This window comes from Hippopotamus amphibius, chromosome 1, assembly GCF_030028045.1.
Source record: "Hippopotamus amphibius kiboko isolate mHipAmp2 chromosome 1, mHipAmp2.hap2, whole genome shotgun sequence".
NCBI classification, from domain to species: domain Eukaryota; kingdom Metazoa; phylum Chordata; class Mammalia; order Artiodactyla; family Hippopotamidae; genus Hippopotamus; species Hippopotamus amphibius.
Genome location: NC_080186.1, coordinates 45,405,351 through 45,423,306, shown reverse-complemented (window position 1 = coordinate 45,423,306; position 17,956 = coordinate 45,405,351). Strand labels below are relative to the sequence as shown.

Genomic DNA, 17,956 nt, shown 5'->3' with positions numbered 1-17,956 from the left:
TTTCTAGCCCCTCCCCCGCCCCAACCACAGCCGTTCAAGGTAGAGCCCTTTCCTGAGATGACCCTAGAGAATTCCTCTGAATTCACTGCACAGGAGAGGGTCAAACAGCACGAACCTGCTGAAAGAACCCAGGGTTGGAATCAAGTCCCCAGAATGTTTTGTGCTGGCAGGCGAGGGAAGAGTGTGTTCCCCCGCGTTGTGGCAAGAATGCATGTGGGGAAGATGGTTAGCAAGGAGGTACTCGGGGACCAAACAGCTGGTCATGAATGCTGGCTATTGTGTTATAATAATGAAAGATCATTTTGTTTAAGACCAATGGCCTGGAAAGCCGGGGCTCAGAGATTGGTCACGTGGCATGTTGGTGGGAGAGCCAGAACTGGGGTTTACTGACCCCGGGTCCGGGCACTCATTCTCTTTGCCTCAGTGGGGTAAATCCTGGCTCTGGTAAATAATAGTGTAATGTCACTGGACTTCAGTTTTCTCCTTTGTAAAAGGGGTTAATTTTTCTTCCATTATCTTATTAGAGAGATGTGAGGTTAAAATTAGAGAGTAGATCTAGCACCGTTTTGCTTTTCCTTGAGAATTTAAAAAGACCCCAGTGTTTTCCGTCTTCAGTCTTGAAAACCATTACTAAGCCCAAGGGTCAGCAAACTTTTTCTGTGGAGGGCCAGAAAGTAAATATTGCAGGCATTGTGGGTCGTCTGGTCTCTGTCACAACTGCTGCTCAACTATGCTAATACAGCACGAAAGCAGTCTCGGACGGGACACAAATGAGCGTTGCTGTGTTCCAATAAAACTTTATTTACAGAAACAGGTGACAGGCCAGGTTTGGCCTTGAGCCATAGCTTGCTGACATTTTCTGTAGATCAGCGTGGTGGCCGTGCTCTTGGGGGTCCTCGTGCGGCAGCTGACCCCGGCCTCCACCCTGGGTGTGGTGAAGGGTGCTTGGCCTGGACCCGGGACCAGTGAGCCCACGTCCCTGGGGCTTGGCTTTCCCATCTGTGCGCAGGGCTGGGGCAGAGGCCGGGAGCAGTGGGGGGGGGGGGGACACGACTCTGTGTTAGGTCTTGGACACCGCCTGCACTTTCATTTGCCATGTTTCCTCCCTTTGTTTTGAAAACCGTCGCCTGCTGATTCTGCGTCTCTGTCTCTGTGGGACCTCTTGAGTAAAGCATTGTCAGAGCGCCTCCTGCGGGTGTCCTGGCGGCCCGTCCCAGGGAGCCAGATTCACAAGTGCACCAACCTCTTGCCCTCACCACCTGCCCAGCTCTGTCCTGCCTCCTCCGAGAGGAATGGGGAAGTCGGGAGGTCAGCCGGGGCCTTTGCTCAGCCGGGAATCGATGAGTCTTTCACTGATCCTTGTACGGAGTGGACCCTGGTGGCTGTGAGGATTCCTGATGTTAGGCAGAGGTGACCCCAAGGGGGACACGTTGTATACTGTCCTGCTGCTCTCACTGGCGACTTCCCTACCATCCCAGGAAGATGGGCCGTCACCGCTTGCCACCCGCCTTGCTGGATGCCCATGGCGGGTCATGATTGCTGAGGGCTCATCTTCCAGGCGGCCGGCAGCCTCCTGCCTGTGGGCTCTCAGGGCCATGCTGCAGCCCAGCCGTTGCTCCATGGTTGGGTGTGGCCCAGCTCGGCCCCCTCTGTCCTCGAGTTGGTAATTTCAGTTCCATCTCCGGCGTCCACCACCCACGTACACGCACATAAAGATGCCTCTTCCCTGGAGGGGACAGATAGAAGCAGGATAGGAAGGCAACTGTCCAAACCACTGCCAAATTTGTTCCCATGGGTCGAAATGAAGAAAGAACGTCTACGTTTATTGTATGTCAAACCGCCCCCCCCCCCAAAAAGAAAAACCACACCCTTCTGCGATGAGCTGCGTGTCAGAGGGAGGGGGGTTTAAAGGACGTCCTCTGTCACCCCGCCAGGTGGTCAGCCTCTTGCCACCAGGAGGCTGTGGGTGGAGGCAGACCGCGTTGACGAGTGTGGGATGTTGGTGGCACACGGGCACACCTTGGCCCTCTCCCCAGAATGGGCTTATGGCATTTTCCGGCAGCATTCGTGTCCAAGGAGCAAATTGGATTGTCTTTCACACGCCTGTTGCCATGTGTATAATTAATGTAATTTTATATTCACTCAATTACAGCGACACGTCCAACGGGCGGATTACACAGGCCGCCGGTAATGCGGGTTGTCCGTCGCCTGCTGCCAGTTGATGAAACCCACCCCTGCAGCCTTGCCAGACCAGTGGCCAGTGTCCCCAGGAGTCGGTGGGGACGGGATGTGTGCTCTTTTGTCTCTCAGCAACCGAAAACTTCAAGTCCCCTTTCCCCCAAGGCCTTCTGACTAAAGGCAGATTCGGCCTGAACGGTAATAATGGGGTGTTCAGCCGTTCACAGATCACGCTCACAGCTCTTCTGCGAAGAGTGTCTCCTGGGTTCCTCGCTCCTTACAGAGGAGCAGCCCCAGGCCCCAGCATGCCAGGCAGGACTCTAGCCCTGGTGCCTTGGGCTTTCACGGCCGAGCTCTCCCCACTGGCCCCGCTCTGCACCCAGAAAACCTGGGTTTCAGTCTCAGTTCTGTTTCTCTGAGAGTCCATGATTTCTAGGCAGGTTGAAGGCAGCTTTGGGGGGTGTGGGGTGGCATTTGGTGAAGGAGGCGTGAGTTTTGGAAATGCTAAGCTTAGCACATAGCTTTTATTACCTTGTTCCTTAAAAAAAAATTGATACAGATTTTCTCTTTTATCTGGTTTTTAATTTTAGGGTGCTGGTCCTCCCTCACTCCCAAGAGTCTTTAGCTCAGAGGACCAACTTGCTCACCCCGTTGTTTCTAACATTTCCTTCTGGTTCCTTGAATCCAGAGGTGTTAGATGTGCTGGCTGACCGTGGCTGAGGGGTCCGCCTGCTGGCCAAGCCTCACCGCTTTGTTTGGGCCCTGCCTGGACATCCACGTGGCGTCCACAGATAAGGCAGGATGTCCAAAGAGGATGCCCCACGTTTGCAGTGCGCCTGGCTGGGTAGAATAGGTTTCGCAAAGGAGGATGTGTGGACTTTCAACAGGCTGAGGGGGGCGATCCCACAGAGCAAGTCTAGCCCTGGCTTTCCCTGTAAGTGGTCTGTGAGTTGTGCTGGAGCATCAGGTGTGGGGACTGTGAAAGCTCGGGGACCTGTGCCTAGCACCGTCAGCTGTACCACCTCCCTGCAGTACCTGTAGAATATCCCTTTTCCTTTATGAGGAAACCAGACTCTCAGTGTGTCCTGGAGGAACTGGGAGGGATGCCAGGGAGCTTTCCCCGTCGTGCGCAAGCGCGTCTCTCAAGGATAGCTTCAGGGGAAGTACGTAGGTGGGTCCTGCTGGGGGTTCTGAGGTGCTTTCCTGCAGACACTCAGATCTGTTGTGCTCTGCTCCCCAGCACGTCGCCGATGGCCAAGGCCTTTTCACTGAACGGTCAGCGTCCAGAGTTTTAGTGGAATGGCCCCTAGCAGAGCCTCCTGGGGCCCTGCCTAAGTGGCTCTTGGAGGCTGCTGGATTTAACACCACCCAAGGCTGAAGTGGCAGGAAAAAGAGTAAGGAAGTACAGGAGTTACGAATTTCCGGTTAGAGATCTCAGGAATGTCTGAGGGGAATGGCAAGCCCGTTAACAGGGTCTGGGGCAGAAAGAGGCCCAGACAGGAAGTGGGCACGTTTCCTTCCTTTTCCCAGATTCAGTGGAAGGGATTTCCCAAGTTGGGGTGTCCCCTTGGCACGGGTCTCCTTGTCGTCACCCCAAGGGGGCAGTGCGGTACGATGGAAAGAATTCTGACCCACCGGGGGATCTGTTCTGTGGCCACCCTGGGCCTCGGTTTACCTGTCGCCTTCTCTTGGAGCCCATGACAGTTTAAACCGACACTCCCGCCTGTTTGTCACTGTGTCCTCATCCTTCTGCCCAGCTAGCCTGGGAGCGTCCAGGGCCAGGAGGAGCCCGATCCACTTCTGCGAGCCTCCCTCACCCCAGCACGGCCGGCCGGACACATGTGAGGTCAGCACCCAGGGTGTGTATGTGGGTGAGTGGCTGGATGCCCCCACAAGTCCTTCGGCCTCTAGGAGCACTACTCGCAGGCTTGTTGAGCAGCTAGGACCCCTGGGGCTCTAGACTCAGCCTGGACCCACCACTTAATAACTTTGTTATCTCAGGCAAGTGGCTTCCTGAGTCTCCCTGCCGAGTCTCAGTTCCTTGGCTATAAAATGGCGCAGTGAACAGCCTTTCCTGCGAGGAGCTGAGGGTGACAGGCACTGATGCGGGTGAAGGCCGCCTGTACCGTGTGGCCGGTGTGGCCTCATTGTTATCACCGTAATTATTCTCATTTCACTGATGAGAGACATGCAGTCAGTGGCAGTCAGGGTGTGAACCCAGTTCTTTCCAAACGCTGTCTCTTTGTGTGTAACGGATGGGGACCTGATGACATGGAGGGAGTCTGGGCTGGCATTAGGCATCGTGGCTTAGCCACCAGCGTCATCTCTGTGGCCTTGGACGAGTCACACCTCTGTCCTGCGCCTCTCTTCTCCCCCATAAAAGAAGAGCATTGGAGGAAGTGATTCTCTGTCAGGGCCACCAACAAACAGGTGACTGCTGGGCAGGTGTGGTTCTCTCCAAGCTTCTGGTGGCACCCCCAGCCTGCTCCAGGCTGATACTCTGTGCACCTCATGTATCTGCCTGTATCCGCCTCCTGTGTGGCATGTCGGGAGGGCTGATTAGGCAGCACCTAGGCTGGAAAGCCTCCAAGGTCTGTGAGGCAGATGGTCTAAATGCAGCTGGATGCGGGGGTCATCCTGGCCAAGCAGGCTTCCAGATGCACCTATTTTGGGTTCTTCTAAAGCTTTCAGCAAGTAGAAGCCAGGAAGGCCCCATTGGGGTGGGGGTGGGGTTGACCCATGTGGGAACACTCAGTGTTATCAGCTTTAAGACTCCCGCCCTCTCCCTCCTTCCCCCCCCGTCCTTTTCACCTACCTGCCAGATCTGTGCAGGGCTTGGGGAAGAGAAAAGCCAACATCCCGACAAAGGTCAGAATCTTAAAACAGGGTCTTTTTTTGGGGGGGGAGGGGTGGGGGGGTCTGCCTCCTACGTAGCCTTTTGCTGGAGTGGGTAACGAGTTGAAAAGACCAGAGGTCTGTCTTCTCTAAACGTACCTGTCAGTCTCTCATTGAGAATGCAGACTGGAAAGAGAAAAACACTGTTTTTTGGTTCAGTAAAGCAGAGGGCAGCAGGTGCCAGCCTTCCTCGCGGAGATGGGCGACACGTCTGCCGTCTTCTTTACACGAGCGGACATCTCCCCACTGTGGCGCCCCTCTCTCAGCTCCTGGGAACCAGCCACGTATGCAGGAGCCTCCCTGTGCTCTTGCATCCAGTCTCAGGGGCAGAACCCGGACACAGATAGAGTGACGGAGAGCTTCCAGCTTGAGTAGAGACAGCAGAGACGCGGAGGACGGAGATTTGGGAGGATGTGGGTGACCCATGGGGAGAGATGGGCTTTTGGCTCCGTGGAAGAAAAGCTTTCTGGCCTGTGGCGCTCCAAGTAGCGCTGGAGGCCGTGCTGGGAGGTACATAAGGAGAGCCTGGCAGCCTGACCAGGCCTGGGAGAGGAGCTGTGTGCCCTGGGAAGGTGAATGCTGAGCTGTATCTTCGCCTGTGTCCAGATGGTGGTGGGCTTCTCTTTCTGGGTGACCGGCTGACCTGGGCTAGGGTTCCCACGTCCTCCGTATTCCAGAGCCCAGCTCCAGGTCAGGGGAGAGACTTCAGAGCTGCTGCCTCCTCTCTAGGCTTATCAGCCTGCTCCCTGTGGCTCCCCCCAGGACAGGGAAGTAGCTGGGCTGGGGCCTGACCAGCCGCACTCCCTTACTGCTGCTTGTCATTTGTCCTAAGGCAGCGGCATTGAGGCCAGGTTGTTCCCTGTCCACTCATCAGGGCCCAGGCAGCAACGTCCCGCAGGGAGCTTCTGCGGAAGGCACAGAGGTGGAGCACACGTGCCAGCCCTGCCCTCTGGACCTCCAGGGGCCCAGGCGGCCGGAATGCAGGGCTGAGAGGCGGCTTGGAACAACGAGGCTCGAGTTTGAGTGTTGGCCCTTAGCAGGGACAGCCGCTGACCAAGGCCCCCACGGGCATCTGGGGGGGCTTTAGTTACTTTTTCTCTGATCACTCAGCCAGTCAGCTGCTCCTGAATTCCCCTGGCTGCTGGGGCGCACAGGTGTGAGGGACCTGCCTGGGCCGCATCACTGGCCCTGAGGTTGGCGATGTTACCAGGGAGGGCAGGGGAGGGTTAGGAGGGAGGAGGTGCTCCTTCCTGCCAAGAGCTGAGGACCTGACAGAAGGCCTTTTCTCCCCTCTTGGTGACTGGACCTCACCCTTGAACCCTCCTCCTCCGTTCTTTTCATTTTCCTTTTTTTGGGGGTTGCCTTCAAATTATCTCATTTTGTTTACATTGCACCCAAGTTTAATGGTACAAAAGACTTGCAGGTGCAAATATGTCCCGTCTTCATTAACTTCCCCTCCCTTTTTAATTTATGTGATTTCAATTTTCCTTCCCTGTACTGTTAATTAGGGGACCCTCTAATCAGTGCCATTATCACAGTGGTATTCATGTTTAGGAAAGCCGCTAAACAAATGCTTGCAAAATTGCTAAATGGCTAATTAATGTCTGTTAATTAAGAAAATTGCTCATGGTAACAAACCATGCCGTTGCTGGCAGCCGCTAGAAAGACACACACTTGTTGAAATTAGTAGCATGGCAGGTAGGGGAACATCTGCTCCGCAGAGCCTTCCGGAAGTGAACAGCCCCTCACTTGGCCGAGAAGCTCCAGGCCTGTCCTGAGCACGGCGCCCTCGCCTCTCTCTGCACACCTCTCTCTGTCTCCGTGCCCAGCGGCCTGAGCCCACCCCTCCGCCCGCCCCCAGCTCCGGGCTGTGCTTGCTGAGCCTGCGGCAGACTGGGCAGCCTGGCGTCGAGGGAGGAGACTGAGGAAGAGAGCCCTGCCTGGGTCTCTCAAAGACTTTCTCCATCTCTTTTTTAACGAAACCACACTCATCCTCCATGCATATCTTGAATTTTTCTCAGCTTCTAAGGGTAGCAGCGCAGCCCCGGGCGGGAAGCATGAATTAGGGTGCGCCCCTCAGCACCAGCACCCGCCTCCCAGTCCGAGTGTCCTGAGTGGACAGCAAGGCGCTTTCCCAGCTGATTTGTATGCTTTTTGACTGTAACCCACAGTGGAGAATGCATTTGATACAGTGACCCAGTACACACGTACATACACATGTGTATACTTACACATGGAGATGAATGGAAAATATCTGCCTTACAACACACAAAGCTGCCCGATGTTTTGTATTTTTTATTCTGTTCCAGGTTTTTAAAAACAAGGGTTGCAGCCCACTAAATTGATGTCACCCCCCCCCCACTAATGAGCTGTAGCCCACGGTTTGACCAACTCTGTGGTTTCAGTGAATTCATCTGCCCGTCTCTTCTGTGGGGAGTTGAGGCCAGCAGAGCCCAAGGCTTCAGGGGTCAGCTTGGGATGGTGGCTGGAGTGGAGAGCCCAGCACCTCCCTCGCCCACCCAGCCCCGTCCCACTGCTCCCCTGCACACCTGCTCGACTCTGGGCTGCAGAGGTCAGGGTGAGCCTTGGACCCATCGGGCGTCTCCCCCGTCTCTGCCGTCTAACGGGTGTGTGGCTGTGGCCAGATCGCCTCATCCCTTGAGACTCAGTGTCGTCATTGGTAGAAACAGGAGTGAGAAACCCACGTCTCGGGGCGCGTTTCCAGTGAAGGTGTGTTAGTGAAGTGCGCTGAGTGGGCGCTCGGTGGCCGTCTCCTCCTCTCGTTCCCCACGTGCTCAGTCTCTGGCACCACCTTGCTCCTCCTCCCCTCCCACTCATCCATCAGGGCTCCTCCCCTCGGTCGACTGGTCACCAGGTCCTTGCCCGGTCCTGGCGCACGATCCGTCTCTGTCTGCCCAGCCCGGGCGCTCCAGGAGGACAGGGCCTCCCGGTCCTTCTGCAGCCCTGGGGGCAGACGTGGGCGCCTTGCAGGGTGGGTTGGGTTGGGTTGGTTTCTGTGCGTCCCTGTGCTCCGCCCTGAGCCCGTCTCAACCAACGTATTTAACATGGCAAACTCTGCTGCGTGGCCGACCATGCCGGCCCGCTCCCGGGTGCTTCCACAGAGGAGCTTGCTTTGATGTGCCGTGCCTGTAAATCCCCTGTGAGTGTGTGTATCAGTTTCTCTCCCTCCCGCCCGCCGTTTACACCGTCCAGCCGGAGACCCAAGCAGCAGCTCGCACCTCCCCGCCAGCCAGAGCCCGCCGCACGCCCGCCCGCCTGCCCGCCGCCCGCCCTTCGTTTTGGTTTAATTTTTGTTCTTTTAAGCTTCTCCTGCGCTTCTCCACGTGCTGTGATCTGTAACCTGCCTCTGCTGTCTGGCCTCACAGGGTCCTCCGGGGTCACAGCCCTCGCCGCACGCACAGCCTCCACCTCACAATCCCAGCAGCATGATGGGACCCCACAGTCAGGTAAACGCACTGCGGCCCGCCCGCCCGCCGGGGGGCGCGGGGCACCAGGAGCACAGAGCCAGCGGAGGGGAAACAAGAAACAAAGTGTGCTCTGGCCATTGCCTGCGAGGCTTTATCCACCCGGGAGAGTTTTCCCCCCCAAAATATGTCTTTTTTTTCTCTAAAGACAGTCTTCATTCCTTGGACATCACACCCCGCCTGGATATGAAACCAAAAGAAAAGGAAAACTATTTCTGTGACCTTGTCAGCGGCCTTTGTGTTTTTGTTTTTTCCTCTCTCACTTTTGGTGTGGTTTTTGAGTTGGGTTAACCATTGTTTGTAACCAGAGCTGCATCCCTGGCCTTTTCTTTGTGCCCTCTTGCTGCTGAGAAAGCTTTCTTGCCCATCCCCCTGCACTGAGTTAGGGCGCCCGCTGTCCCCTCACTGTTTTCATTGTGTCCCCCTCCCCTTCGCTCCCCACCCCCTTGTCGGTGTTGTGAGTGCGTGTGAGCGCGCGTCCAGCTTTGTCTGCACACTTGAAAGTTTTCTGTACGAGTCCCTTTCTGATTCTTTCACTTGCCCTTACCAAGCGCAGAGGTCTCCCCCTTTGCCCTGCGTTGATGTAACTGTTCCTCTGCGTCCTGTGCCAAGTCCCGGCCGCTGCCCCGGCACCCAGAGTAGATCTCCGCCAACAGATGCAGGGTATGCATCTATCACTCCCTCCGCCCAAAAGAAGTTTGCCCGGAGGGAAGAGGCCACCGGGAGGAAAAGAGTTTAAAAGATCACTAGTCGTAACAAAACTGGACTTTGTGGAGTGGAGCGCGTTTGTGTTTGTCACTGTTCAGTACCGCAGGCTGTCATTGAACTAATACCCTGTAATTGCAGCCTTTTATGTCACCGCGATACGCAGGCGGCCCTCGGCCCCCGATCAGAATGGGAAACCAGGTACTGTACCTTTTCATGTTCTCTCCCCGCACTCCGCCACCCTTGACCCCAGCTGGACTTGGACTCAAATCAAAATCTGAGAGAAGGGTTGGGAGGTAGAGGGACAGTTCTAACGTGGGAGGCAGCTTAAAAGCAGGTCTCCAGAGAGGGTCCTGTGTCCATCCGGTGCCCCATGCAGCCCCTCCCAGCATTTCACTTGCCTCTGCCAGTGGGCTTTGGGCAGCCAGCTCCAGAGCAGCAGGGCAGGAATGCAGGGTTTCCGCTGTTCTAGAGAAGGTAGTAATGCCCCAGCCCCTCCCTTGCAGGCCCTTCTTGGAAAAGGGTCTTCCTCCTTAATGAAGTTAATTGACAATGTGCATTTTTTTCCTGGAAGCTTTTGAGAATTGCCAGGGCTGGTAAACATAATCCTGCCATTAAGAGGAGAAATGGCCCGTAGGAATGCTTAGATCAGGAGCCTGGATGCAGCGAGCAGGACATTTGTGAGTTTTTAAGCAATGTCTGCCTGCTTCACAGACCCAACTCAAAACAAGAAAGGATTTGTTCGTGCAGTTAGAAAAGTGGTCTGCCTACGGGGAGGGCTTTTCAGCCTGGGGTTGTGTGCCTCATGCTGGCCTATTAGGGTTGGCACTTCTAGGAGGTCTGGAGAAATCGGTCCCCAGCTGCCCTCCCTGGTTCAAGCCCATCCAGGGGCAGGAGGAGAGCTGCAGAAGTAATGGTGAATATCTTCTTTTGAGGGTAGACAGACTTAAAAGAAACTTTAAAGAAACATCAGGGAAATTTCCTTTCATGCCCAAATATTTTTGTATATGTAAGTCTTAGAGTGACCTTATAGAAGCCCTTCAGAAAGCCTGACAGCAATGCCAGCACATCCAGCCCTTGTTGCCTTTGGAGCTGGGAGTTAGGTCATCTGCTGGATTGGCGTTACCTGAATGTGACTCCTTTCATTCTCAAGGCTCTATAGGAAAACTCCTGAGTGAGACAATACAGGGACTTTGGAGAGAAGCTCATAACAGGGGACTCCAACTTTAAAGTTAAATAGCCTGCCAGTTTCCCCTCATTTTTTTTTCTCCAAAAATCTTTTCTTTCCTGTTTTCTCTGACATCAAGGGGAAAACTTCAGATTAGAATTAGAGACCCAACTTTTTGAGCAAAGAGGGACCCTAGAATATGTCATAGATGAGGAAACAGAGAGTCAGAGTGGAGCAGTGACTTCCCTAAGTGTCTCAAGTAAGCTGGACTGGTGTTGGTCTGCAGTTCCAGGCGCAGTGCTGTTTCCTCTCCACCTCACCAGGTTCACTTAGCTTTCCTAGTTGTGAAAGTGCCGCCCCTGCCTCTGTTTTTAACGGGTTATCAAGTGGGTCTCCCCTGCCACCACATGCGCGGGCCCTGGCAGCGACTTTCCCTCCTGCCCACCTAGGGCTCTCCCTAGCCCGAACTGGCCTCCGCCCTGGGGAGAGAACAGATGCTTCCTTATCATAATTGTGGCCCTTCCTCCAGCAGTTAAGGGACACGAGAGGAAACATGTTTGTTTCTGTGTATCAATTAAGCATGAGCAAGTGCCCAAGAGAGCAAATGGAGAATAAATCCGTCATCTGTACCTCGCATTACAAATCAATGGGGCCAACCTCCCTACCACCCCCCACTGGAAATCTATACCGATTTCCAGTTTCCTGTGGACTCAAGAGATTTCTGTCCTCCAAGGGGGGGATGTGTCCTTTTCCCAGGAATTGCCCCGGGCATCTCTTGGAGAGTGCCTCATTTGGGGCTGCTGGTCCCACAGAAGCCTCTGTGCCACCAGAGTTAGCTCAGCCTTGCCCCCCAGGCAGGAGGAGGAAGCGGAAGCAGCTCAGGCTCACATGACCTCCTGGGTTAGGGTGATGAGAAAGGCACTTAGGGAGACCAGGAGCTAAGAGTCATTGACCTGGCATTAAAGCCTTGCAAGGCCATCCTCCACCTGCCTCCCTGACTAGGGGTTTGGGGCCTCGTGCAGAGAGCATTGCTGTGTTTCAAGCAAGGGTAGATGGGTGGGTGTTGAACAGTGGGGTTCAGCAGGGTTTACGAGAGGACGGCTGGAGTCTGGGGTTGCCAGGCAGCCCTGACATCACATCCCAGTGGAGCTGCCCCACCCAACCCGTGGACTTGGGCAGGCAGCTGAGTGCTGCTGGGATTTGTCCGTTCCCTGGGCAGACACTTCCTGCACCTGCCCCACGGTGCTGTAGACGGGGCGCCGCCCTACTTCCAGGAGCCTGTAGGACAGCTCCAGAGCATCTCTCTCCCCAGCAGGCCCCGCGGGTGTGTGCACAGCACGTGCTTGCAGTCCAACGTACAAGCCGTCATTTTTCTTCTTTCTCACGCCTGAGGGCTTCGGCCCTTGGAGTGCAGACCCTTTTACCTTGGTCATTGCACACCTTCCTTCCCTGGCAGAGGAGCCCAGACTGCCTTGTTTCAGGGTCACTCCAGCGAGGGAAGTGACTCCCAGCTTCCTTCTGGGCCTCCGGGCAGCCCTGCTCTGCTCCTGAGTCCTGACGCACAGCAGGGTTAGGGGAACCCAAGGAAGAGGTTCTGGCCAGAAATGGTGGTCAGCTCTCTGCTACCTGGAGAGGAAGTGGTTGTCTGACCCCCACGGCCACTGTATCAGAGTTAGATGGGAGCTTACCAAGGCCCAGTGGAGTCTCCCGGCACTTCAGCATCCCAGGAGCCCCCAAACCAGGCAGCCTCAGTGACAGGCCTTCCTGTGTCCTCTCAGAGGCCTGTAACCAGGCTCGAGAAATACCCCAAACCCCCAAGTGGGCAGATACGCAGCAGCCAAGGATTCAGAGCTTGGGAACTTGGAGTTGGAAGCAGAGCTGGGAGGAGGCAAGAGGGCGGAACAGCTCAAGCCCAGGGCCAGAGAGAGACTCTCCGCAGCCCCCCACCGGCAGATGCAAACAGCAGGTATCCCCGGCTTGCGTGGCCCTGCCGGAAGCCTCCCCGTCCCCAGACACACACACCCACCCCATTCTGAAGCTAAACAGTGAGAAATTGTCCCTTTGTTTGCCACCTCCTCACTCCAGAACTGATTTGGAGTTCCCTGTCGGGCCAGCAGCTCCGCACTCAGCCTCCATCCCCACAGCACGGTCGGCGCTGGGGGACCCTAGGCGAAGCGGGGCAGGTGGAGGTCCCCATCACAGCGGCCGAGCTTTCACAGAGGCTTTCCTCTCCAAGCCAAGGGCCTGTGCCTAGTCCTGAGCCATGGGGTTCTAGAGGCAAAGGTCCCTTCCCCTCCCCCTCCCCCAGCTCTGCTTTTCTCTTTTTTCATGTTGCAGCTGAAATAATTTCAGTCTCAAATAAATTGTTTTGAAGGGGTTTTCGTAGCCGGTGTGCCAAGCGTTCACTCAGGAAACGCCAGTCCCCTGTCCTCGTCATCACACCAGCATGTGGCACAGGCACCAGGCTGCCGGGGGCAGGTTCTCACTCTGTCCTGCTTGGCCTCTCCTAGAGGCCTCCTCCTCCCCGCCTGGGGTCGGAAGGTAGCATTTCGTGTGGAGGAAGATTGGGGGTCGGGGGGCGGTGCTGTCAGGAGCCTTGGGTGTTCTTCCTGGCTCTGCCTGCAGGTGGCTGCCGGCTGTCAGGCCTCTGGACCTCAGCTCCCTCATCTAAATCCCAAAGGCCGCCCCCTCCCCTGCCCCCTTTAAAAAGAACCTCCCACGGTGACGGGGGTTTCAGCTAGTGGGTCTCTCGGTCTGTCCCCACAGTTTGGAGTTGGTGATAGAACGCATTACGTCTCCACGAGGCAAAGGAAAGGCAGGGTCTGGCCTGAGCTGCACCGGCTGGAGTCTGGGTGGTGAGAGGGAGGGAGCCGTGCTGCCCCTGAGGGGTGTGCGGTGGGCAGCGCGGCCGGGGTGCACACGGCAGGTACACGGACCCGCCAGGACGGCGGCGCTGGGCGGTGGCTCCTCCCCCACAGATGCAGCACCCACGCTGGCCCGCCCATGCTGCAGGGAGCGCAATGCCGCTCCCCGGGGACCCCCCCAGCCGGCGGGCGGCAGGCGTGGTCTCAGGGAGGCCGCGAGTGGCCCTGAATGGGCAGGTGGGGAGCCCGGCCGGCAGGTGCGTCCCCCTCTGTCCCGCGGCACGAGGGAGCAGCCACTCAGCTGGCGTCTTACGTCTCTTGCAGCCTCCGGGAGGAGTTCCTGGGACACAGCCGCTGCTGCCCAACTCCATGGATCCCACGCGACAGCAAGGTGAGGGGGCCCGGCGGGCGGCGGGGGCGGCGGGCGGGGCTCTCCCCCCGCTGTGGGCCTCTGCTTCACGGCTCGCCGCCTCTGTCACGCAGGGCACCCCAACATGGGAGGATCGATGCAGCGAATGAACCCTCCCCGAGGCATGGGGCCCATGGGGCCCGGCCCGCAGGTGAGCGACCGGCTGTGCGTCCGTCTCCCTGACCATCTGTGTGCGCCCGCCTGCTTCCCTCTTTCCCAGTCTGTCAGTCCTTCCGTGTCGTGCAGCCCATAGAGGTGAGGGGCGAGGGCGTGACCGGGACCCTGGTGGCCCTCTCTGTCCATACCTGGGCGCGCCCCCCGGCGGCGTTGAAGGGACCCCCAGGGAGCTGGGGAACGTGGGCCGCTGGGAGCCTTCCATGGAAGACATTTGAGAATTTGGAAGGCAGGGCTCTGTGTGCCCGAGCAGTGGCCTGGGTCCCTGGGGGGTGGGCCTGAGCTGGCTCAACGGTCACAGCTTGTCGGGACCCAAGGCAGGATATCACATCATTCTGTCTGCAACTCACCATCTGCCTGACTTGGGACAAATCACTTTGATCTTGGTGGGCCGAGCAGGCCGCAGTGTCCCCACCTGTCCAGTGAGGGGTGAGTCTGTAGCCGTGGTTCTCGGTGGTACCACCCAGCTGAGAGGAGGCCAGGCCGGCCAGGGCCCCAGTGCTCACTTCAACCCAGAGCCTTTGCCATTTTCATATACCAGGCTCCTGCCTAAGCTTTCTTTTGCCCAGAGGGGCTCCACTGCCAAAAAGGACAGTTTAGAAACCTCTGGAGAAGATTATCTCAAGTGCCCTGTGTACCCCTTTACGACGACAACACGGCGGTTGCTCCTTGTGGTCCCGCTCCGTACCCTTAGGTCCCAGGTCCCACAGAACCATCGGGCAGGGGTCTGACCGGCCATTCCTGTTCTAGAAGCTTCTCATAGTTGGCTCCCACTCTGCTGAGGGTTTGAATGTGGCTCTGTGTCCTGTGGTAGAGTTTGCTGTGTTCTGTCCTCCTTGGGAATTCTCTGGTATCTGACTATCCAAAGTTAGAAGTCTGAGAAAGGAGAGGGGCGTTTCATAGAGCAGAAGGGTTTTATTCTTCCCTTCTTTTCTGCCCTGCCTGGAGGCCTGCTTGTCTCTCCCACTCCTGCTTGTCGGTGTTTGGATTCTCTGGGCCCCTGCACAGGTTTCCGGTTCCCGGGGGGTGGGGTCATGCCTCCCTTTACTAGGGAGAGGCATCTGCCACACCCCACAGTCCTCCACTCTGTCCAGAACTGTGTCTACAGCACACCCAGCCGCCGCTTTCTTCTCGGTGACGGCTGCAACATCTGTGGTGGTGAAAGATTTTTAGGGAGGTCCTTGTCTTTTGTTGGCCCCATAATCCTAAAAGGAAGCAAGCCCACACCAGTTGCAGCTCTGGTTTTCTTGTTTTCTTTTCTTTCCTCAAATCCCCCAAAGCTTGTGTTTTCACCAGCTCCTTTTAAGGTACTAGAGTGGCCCCTTCCTGCCAGGCAGCCAGCTTGAGCTGACCTCCACAGGAACCCATGGGAGGGGTGGCAGGGTCTGAAAGCTGAGTGTTCCGGCTCCTGAGTCAGAAACTTTCAGATTCCTCAGCTGCACGCGAGAGATACTCTTGGTGTGGAAATCAGCAGTGGCCTTGGACTTCCCAGGATGTCCTGGGCGGGTCCGGGGGATACAAGAGCTTGGAGTACACCACCACCTGCCGCTCTGGTTCTTGGAGACTTAGCAGCTGCATCTGTAAAATGGGAAGGAGACCAGGACTGCCTTATAGGGTGGCTGAAAGAAGGAAACTCAAGTTCTTGGCGCGATGCTTGGCCCAGGGTAGCCTCTTAGGAAGCAGTTAGTGTTTCCTAACTCGTGAGCTTAAAACCAGTGTTCAGGACTTGAGCTGCTTGGGTTTGGTGATTGCTTCACATTTCTTTTTTTATTTTTTCTGGCAAAGGCCATTAGCAGCTTGTTACGCCTGTAGTAACATTGAGGTTCCAGAAGCTGGGAATGGATGTTATCAGACGGACCGAGAGCAGAGTGCTCCTGAAGTCTAGGACTTCCTGCTGGCTTAGCGGGAGTTTCATTGTGTCCGTGTCCCTGAGCAGCAGTCCGGCACACTCTCGTGGCATGTTCAAAGAGGTGGGGGTCCTGAAGGCTGAGGTCTTGCTGAAAAGGGTCCTCCTGGCCTAACTGAGCAGGATATGGGGGTGGAGCTCCTGTAGGCTTGGAGACCCGTGCCCAGAGAGAGCAAGAGACTAGCCCAGCGGTGGGGCCAGCTGGCCCTACCCACTCCGCCAACCTCAGGGGCTGTGAAAACATCTCTCCTGCTCTTTTTTTTCCCCCAGTTTTATTGAGGTATAGTTGACATATAGCATTGTATACGTTTAAGGTGTACAACATAATGATTTGATTTACATACATCGTGAAATGACCATCACAGTAAGTTTAGTGAACATTTATCATCTCTTATATAGATACAGAATGAAGGAAATAGAAAAAATTTTTTTCCTTGTGTTGAGAACTCTTAGGATTTAACAACTTTTATGTGTAACATAACAGCAGCGTTAATTATATTTTTATGTTGTACATTACATCCCTAGTACTTATTTATCTTGTAATTGGAAGTTTGTGCCTTTTTGACTGCCTGCATCCAATTCTATGCGCCCCGCCCCGCACCACCGCCCGCCCGCCACCCAGCCTCACCTGCCGCCTTTGGTAACCACAAATCTGATCTCTTCTTCTGAGTTCCTTTGTTTTTGAAGTATAATTGACCTATAACACTATGTTACTTTCTGTTACACAACACAGTGATTCAGTATTTCTGGACATTTCAAAATGGTCACCACAATAAGTCTAGTTACTATGACGTGTCACCATATGAAGATGTTACATAGTTATTGACTGTATTCCTCACACCATTCATTTCATACCCATGACTCATTTTATTTTGCAGCTAGATGTTTCTACCTCTTAATCTCCTTCACCTATTTCTTTCCTCCTCCCACCCACCTCCCCTCTGGCAACCACCTGTGTGTTCTCTGTATCTATAACTATTTCTGTTTTGTTAAGTTTGTTCATTTGTTTTGGTTTTTAGAGTCCACCTAGGAGTGAAATCATACAGTATTTGTCTTTCTTTATCAGACTTATTTCACTTAGCATAACGCCCTCAAGGGTTCCATCCATGTTGTCACAAATGGCAAGATTTCTGTCTCTTTTATGGCTGAGTGATATTCCTCTGTGTGGTGTGGTGTGGTGTGTGTGTGTGTGTGTGTACACCACATCTTCTTTATCCATTCATCTGTTGATGGACACTTAGGTTGCTTCCATATCTTGGCCATTGTAAAAAATGCTGCAGTGACCGTAGCGGCGCATTTATCTTTTTTAATTAGTGTTTCTGTTTTCTTCCTTCCCCGTATCTCTTGTACCCCTCTGGGTAGGGGGCAGTATTAAATTCCAGAGCCAGACCTCCCTCAGGGCAACCCGGATGTCCTCACCAGTGCCTCACTGGGGGCAGAAAGGCCTGACCTTGAGTGAACCTGGGCCTGGGCAAGATTGGGGTGTGAGATGGATTGCACGTTCTCCCTGGGTCAGCCAGGGAGTGGGCATCATGGAGCCTGGAAGTTTTGGACCCTGAGGCTGAGGGTGAGGCGAGGACAGGACCTGTCCTACCAGCCTTTTCCCTTTGTCCCCTGAGGGTGCTGCCCTGCTCACTCAGGGTGGACAGGAGAGGGTTGAGTTCAGAGCCTAGTGCTGGGAAGCACTGTCCTGGCCTCACCTTAGCCTGGTTGGGCCTCCAGTCCCTCATCTGCAAGATGGGTGGCCAGGTGATGACCTCACGGGGCTCATCGTGGGGCTGCAGGAAACAGCAGCGGTGAGACCGCAGCACGAGGCCTGGCCAAGCACTGCACGGATCCCATTCGTTCTCTAGAACCTGGGGTCCGGGAGGGAGCCCTCCCTCTGCCGTGCCTAGGCTGTTAAGAAAGGCAGCCAAGCCCCTTCAGGCAGTCTTTAGTAAGCGCCTCGCCGAGACCGGACACAAAGGTGGGAAACCGTCAGCCTGTTCTTCTGAGTGGAGAATAAGATTGCTAGTAGTGGGACCGCTGTAGAACTTTCTGAACAGAAAATAGGTACAGTGTGGTCTTGGGGCTACTTTATAGATTTCAGAGACTGAGTGGAGTGAGATCATACTTCTTGAGGTTGTGTATCATTTCGGCCTAAATGTCACAAAGGAACCAGCAACCCAGGCA

The 17,956-nt window shown here is 55.4% G+C and overlaps 1 protein-coding gene across 4 annotated transcripts in view; it reads left to right on the top strand.

Annotated features, from left to right (window-relative positions):
* SSBP3 (single stranded DNA binding protein 3) overlaps positions 1 to 17,956 on the top strand; it is a 161,813-nt gene that overhangs the window by 127,412 nt on the left and 16,445 nt on the right. For 2 of the 4 annotated variants that reach the window (XM_057711759.1, XM_057711784.1), the window contains 4 exons: positions 8,460 to 8,540; positions 9,405 to 9,464; positions 13,620 to 13,686; positions 13,779 to 13,855. In XM_057711759.1, the coding sequence (XP_057567742.1) occupies positions 8,460 to 8,540; positions 9,405 to 9,464; positions 13,620 to 13,686; positions 13,779 to 13,855 (285 nt within the window). The remainder of the gene's footprint in view (positions 1 to 8,459; positions 8,541 to 9,404; positions 9,465 to 13,619; positions 13,687 to 13,778; positions 13,856 to 17,956) is intronic. The other 2 variants (XM_057711767.1, XM_057711775.1) reach the window with 2 other exon arrangements.